We start from the raw sequence: 5,532 nt of genomic DNA, 5'->3' as shown, positions 1-5,532 counted from the left end.
GGAAAGGATTCACTCAGGTAAATTTATTAAATGCAATATAATTTACCAGATCTTGAAGTCTTTATAGCATGAATAATTTACAATGATGTACAGTTCTAACAGCTCAATAAAACACATGAACAGCATATCTGAAAAGGATACTTTTATAGATTATAGAGCCAAAAGCTGTATGATGATGTTCCTAGTTGAGGAGGTCGACTGTAACATAACATTATGAAGTCTCATCTACGACGGGTCAAAAAAACGGAAGAAAAATTCAACAAAAAAAACTAATCAGAAGTGCTCACAAACTAAAATTCTGGTTTATTGTCTTACAACAAATTCACACGTACATTGAACAGGCCACAACAGACAGCAATTTAAACGACATAAAAGAAAAGAAACCTCTTTTCTTTGGCCTTGCCATCTCATACAAACCAACTACGTATGGTACAACTAAAGTACAAATACAAAGTTACTGGAATGCTTTAAATTTAATTGTTTTCTGAAATTTGTACAAGTTTGTGTTGAGATAACATGACATGGTCAAACCACAAGTAAAGTCTATTTCATAGAGAAGCATCAACTCCAAAGCACCGTTTGGTAACCAGAGATCACTGTCGAAAAAATGGCTGACCTCCTAACAATATGTACAAAAATATAAAATGTAAATAAAAATACAAACAAATTCTCCTTTTAAAGTACTGTATCTTGTTAAGAAGGTAGAACTTTGAAGTCTTGGGTATTCTAAAAAATTTGCAGTTGGGTGTGTGTGTACACGGACGTTGGGTGTGTGTACACGGACGTTGGACTCTACTTGATGATGACCACAGTTTCCCTCCAAAACGCTCGGTGGTCTAGGAGAGAGGTTACAGGGGCTTCCAGCGGGTTGAAACACAACTCTTAATCATCATCGGTTTTCTGCTTCTTCGTTCCAACATCCTCCTGTAAAGATAAAGCCAAGATAAGATTAGTTATTTCCATTTAAAACAACATTGTAGAAATATTTTTTGTTTGATTTGAAAATTAAATACAAAACACATACAATGAGTGTAAATTCAAGTCATGGATTGAAGTTGTTATATTACCTCATCATCATCATCATCGTCATCATCATCTTCCGCCGCCCTCTTGCCTGCGCGACCCTCGACCTCATCGTCATCTTCATCATCTTCGTCGCCTACAGAGACAGAGATAGAGAGGGAGACGGGTTTAGATTATTGTAGTTATGGCGTCTAACAGATAGAGGGCGCTCCAAGAAAACAATTCCCCAGGCGATCTGCCTCAGTACTTTAGCCGCAAATAGACAGCACTGCCACTAGGTGCATATGTCAACATGAAATGGATACTCTATCATCATACATAATGTTGTTGAGAGACCGGACCACTTACCCTCAACATCCTCTTCCTCATCCTCCTCCTCTCCCACCTCCTCCTCCTCGTCTACATCCTCTACATCTCCATTCTCCTCAGCCTCCTTCTGGAAAACAACACAATGCATCAAATACATAGAATCTGTTTGTCTCCAGGGGGAAAATCCATGTTGAATGACAGACTGTATTTATTTAGGAGTGAGGGTAATAACCAGGTAATATCTCATTTGTAATAAAAATGAAAAAAAACATGACTTGTCCTCGTGGATGTATTTCTACAAATACTTTTTCATAAGGACAATGAAGAAGACAGGTGAGGACAGGTAGAGAGTAACTGATTGCCATATGAGCCCATCTTTAAGGTAAAGTGGTGAAATGGGTCAATTAAAGGTAAAGTGTTAAAGGTGAAGTCTTACAGCTTTTTTCCCATTGGCTGGGGCATCTTTTCCATTTTCTGCCTCCTCAACAAGCTTCTTCTCTTTCAGGTCCTGGGGGAAAGTGAAAATGAGAGAATATGTTTGACTTATATGCTTTGTGGCACATGGTGGTTCAAATATATATCACAGGCCCATCCAATCAAGATTTTATGGCTTAAGATTTATTTATAGAGTTGGTTGTCGTTTTAGAGACTTCTAAACGAGCGGGAACAAAAATGTTTTCACACCCCCGCCCACCTACCCCCTTCCCTCCCTCCACCCTCGCCTAAACTTGTAAAGCATGCTTTCGTTTTTCCTTTGAAAGGTGACACTTTGATCCTAACCTTCTATTGGTTGCTTTTCTTCTCTACACCCCGCCTACTTTTGGAGCTCTAATAGAAGTGTTGCAACCTGACACCAGTATGGAGTTGCGAACAAAGAGCATTGTAGTTCAGTCAAGGACTCATATAATGGGGCTCTATGAAGACACGCCCGGAAAAAGACTACAATTCCCATTGCACCCTAGTAGGTTATTCAGCCAATAAGAGCCTCTAAACGAACGCTACCAGAAGGAGGCTGACTAAATTAACTCCAGGGAAAGGAGACAATAAGACAATAGCGCCTAGAAGGGATATGCGATTCATCGACTTTCCATTCTGTAAATGAAGACAATAAGGTTCCTAATCAATCAAAACCATTCTGATTGGGTGTTGGTGTTGTATCAAGGGTCTTTATGATAAGATCAGGCTATGTTCAGGCCTATTCACTTGAAGGACAAAGGCACTTTTTTTCTCCAATGGCCTTTTTTAGTGCCCAAGAAATAAAATATAGATGTTCTAAATCTCGTTCGTTTTAACCTATTCATTTGAGGAAATCTCTATTGATGAATTAGTTTGAGTAATGCTGAGCCTATAAGCCGGTTAGAAGCTACATCTCCCCTGTACCCGCCTCCTTTCAACATCACCTTTACGTGCCAATATTCTATTCTATAGCTATAGGCAACAACGCACAGCGATGGAAAATAAGTATCATTTTTAACCTGTAGGCTAACAGGCAGACATCAACATACTCGATTTTTTTTATTACCTGGGGTTCGTTTGAACAGCGTATGGTGAGCTTATGGCAAGGGATAAAAGATAAGTAACCGCAAAAACGCAATTCAACGCGCAATTGGTTCAGCAGGTCGAGGCTCTGAGCAGCGCTTTGCAATGTTTAATGAAAAACGATGCCTTCAAGATGCAATGCTAGTTTATCGTGAACGCTCACCCCACGACCCCCCCCCCCCCCCCATCTCTCGCTTTCTCTCTCTGAATAGGGTTACGCCGTGAAGGAACCAAAGAGAGAGAGGGAGAGAATGAACACTTTCACAGTTCAACTTTTCGCTCACACACGTCCTACACTGGGTGTTCATATCGGCATTACGCGCCGCCAAAGCCCGCATATATACTCACCTAGTTCCATTTATCACAAGCTACCGCTGGAAGCAAGTCAACATTTATTTTCTCTCTAAAGACAAGCAAAGGAAATACTGTCTGTCCGCGCTTTTTTTCATAGAAAGAATGTCTAAATCTAAGATAATATCCAAACAAATAACCCAAGAACAGAAGCTGTTCCAAATCACACACAGACACATCATTTGGTTTACAAGCCAACTGATGCTGTTAAACGGGAGACTCCGGAGCTCGCGGTGAGGCTCCGTCACATTGCGCACAGACAGACAGAAGCCTGGTGGAACGAAGTGAACACACCGCCGGATTTATCCATGTCAATACAGCCGTGAATCACTGATCATAAACACACAGTTAGAAGACGGGAATCGCTATCCCCACTCCATTTACAGTTATGCAAAATAATTACTCCCGTAGTTTACTCATCTCGTACTCAGGTCGGGTATAATTTTCATGTTGGTTCCGTTATTAATCCTTTACGCGCAATTTAAATCGATTTCACCACATTCTGAATTCTAAAAGGCGCGAGGCTTTTATGTCCGAATCATTCCCCATAAACTTCCACATCAATATCATATACTCAGTGAAAACAGCCTCCAAAAACAATGGGATCTATTCAAGTAGCAAGTTATGACAGACCCGGTGCGCGGTACGAATTTGACGAATGGATCAATCAATTGCAGACTCGACCAGCAAATACAATGAAGCCTATAAAATGAGAAGTATACAAAGCGAATTCATCAACACGATAAAGCAGAAGTGTGTGTGTGTGAATGAGTTCTTCAAACGAGCTTCAAATCCGTGCTCAACTGAACAGACACGGTAGTATAAACAAAGAAACGCGCGCAGACTTGTACTCTGGGCAATAAAAGCATCGCTGCTTGCTGTTAATGTTTCAGTAGACCAGTGAGCGCAACTTCGGCGTACTCATTGTTAGGCTACATTTTATCTAATATCATAGGTCTCCAAAAAAAGTGATTTCATTCCTACATCCGCAACAGAAGCCTTATCCAAAACCAGTTAGATTTGATGAAGCTCGGATAAACACTTGTTCCAGTTTCCTATAGTTGTTCTCCATTCAAAATATTCCGTCCGGAATAGATTTGAATGAAAGAAAGTGTAGAAATTGTAATTTATCCATCACTCAGGTCACAAATTGCCCTCCACTTACCTTGGCAGAGATCTCCTTCTTGTCGACTTTTGTGTCAGCCATGTTTCTGTTTTAGCCTAATGTAACAAATGTTATAGGGGATCAGAAAAAATAATGATACGATCCACTCAGTCCCACCACTGTAAAAGAAAAAAAAGACTTATAGTGCCAGTGGCAACCTGGCCCGACCGGGGAGCCTTTAATATAGAGTTGTGGGCGGAGTCGAGGCACGGCCAGTGCGTTATGATTGGTCCATAATTTGGACAATGTCTAGCACTGATTGGTCCGAGGGGAACAATGGACAGTATTTTCAGAGAGGCGCGCACGCCCCCTAATCAGCCTCTCCGAATCATTGCAGTGACGAGTGGCTGGCCGTCCCCGCGCGGGGATTGATGCCCCGCATAGCATACTTTCTGTCAACACAACACAAGATTAAACTTGTCAAAGTGGACAATTCTCGCGTCAGGACGTAATTCAAGCCGAATTTCAATTACAAACCCCACATAAATCCAAATGTGGACAGACTATTGCATTTGGCAACATGTAACACACACACATCCGTAGTTGTTACATGTAACCGTATCACTTGTAGTCTATCCTCATCAATCACCATGTTGTTCAAGGTTTATTACATTAGGTGCTGCTTGACCTTGCATGCACTTTCATTTAACTGCTAGTCTAGTTGGCTAAAATACAAATATTTAAATTCTGTATAATGAACTAATGTAAGGAAGAAATGTAACAACTTCAAATGGATAAACTGGATGCAATGATTTAAAAGATCTTCAATGGCTTATTGCGGCATTTAGAGAACGAAGCCTAGGCTATCTCTAGTTTACACACGACAGACTGACAGATAGCTCCCCTCTCCTCCTCCCCCTTTAGAGCAGCCCCTCCCCCCCCCTCTCTGCACCCCCCTTTTCCATCGGCCCCCCTCCCCCTCTTTTAGCTCTCTCTCGCTCGCGCTCTCTCTGGGAGCCGTAATGCGCTTGCGCCATGTGCGGCGGGTAGAAGCGTCCATTTTCCGGCTCAGCCACCATTGTGTGTATGAGTGAAGGTCGACGCCACAGAGAAACAATTTACGAGATGTGTAGAGCATTTCTGAAAGATGTGTAGAGCGTTTCTGTTGGAGGATGAATTGTTTAGAAATAGCATCTCAATCGTAA

The 5,532-nt window shown here is 41.5% G+C and overlaps 1 protein-coding gene across 2 annotated transcripts; it reads right to left on the bottom strand.

The window, feature by feature from the left end:
* Positions 1-280: 280 nt before the first annotated feature.
* On the bottom strand, positions 281-4,558 carry LOC120039713 (prothymosin alpha-A-like). 2 transcript variants are annotated; one of them, XM_038985119.1, is made up of 5 exons: positions 4,388-4,558; positions 1,769-1,840; positions 1,372-1,459; positions 1,068-1,159; positions 281-924 (listed from the first exon to the last, which is right to left on the bottom strand). In XM_038985119.1, the coding sequence occupies exons 1-5, from the start codon at positions 4,427-4,429 to the stop codon at positions 883-885; spliced, it is 336 nt and encodes a 111-aa protein (XP_038841047.1). In that variant the 5' UTR covers positions 4,430-4,558; the 3' UTR covers positions 281-882. The 2 variants fall into 2 exon arrangements, with proteins under 2 accessions (XP_038841047.1, XP_038841048.1); XM_038985120.1 differs by having other exon boundaries at positions 1,372-1,456.
* Positions 4,559-5,532: the final 974 nt, after the last annotated feature.

This window comes from Salvelinus namaycush, unplaced genomic scaffold (assembly GCF_016432855.1).
Source record: "Salvelinus namaycush isolate Seneca unplaced genomic scaffold, SaNama_1.0 Scaffold2945, whole genome shotgun sequence".
Taxonomy (NCBI): Eukaryota; Metazoa; Chordata; class Actinopteri; order Salmoniformes; family Salmonidae; genus Salvelinus; species Salvelinus namaycush.
Note: the sequence above shows the minus strand (reverse complement) of the source record. Positions and strands in the feature narration are given on the sequence as shown.

What these genes read in the sequence shown, in the direction of transcription:
- LOC120039713 (XM_038985119.1), bottom strand. Translation starts at nt 4,429, where the DNA reads ATGGCTGACACAAAAGTCGACAAGAAGGAGATCTCTGCCAAG. An exon ending in CAGCCAATGGGAAAAAAGCT is followed by an intron (nt 1,460 to 1,768) that starts GTAAGACTTCAC and finishes GTTGTTTTCCAG; the next exon opens with AAGGAGGCTGAGGAGAATGG. An exon ending in TGAGGAAGAGGATGTTGAGG is followed by an intron (nt 1,160 to 1,371) that starts GTAAGTGGTCCG and finishes CTGTCTCTGTAG; the next exon opens with GCGACGAAGATGATGAAGAT.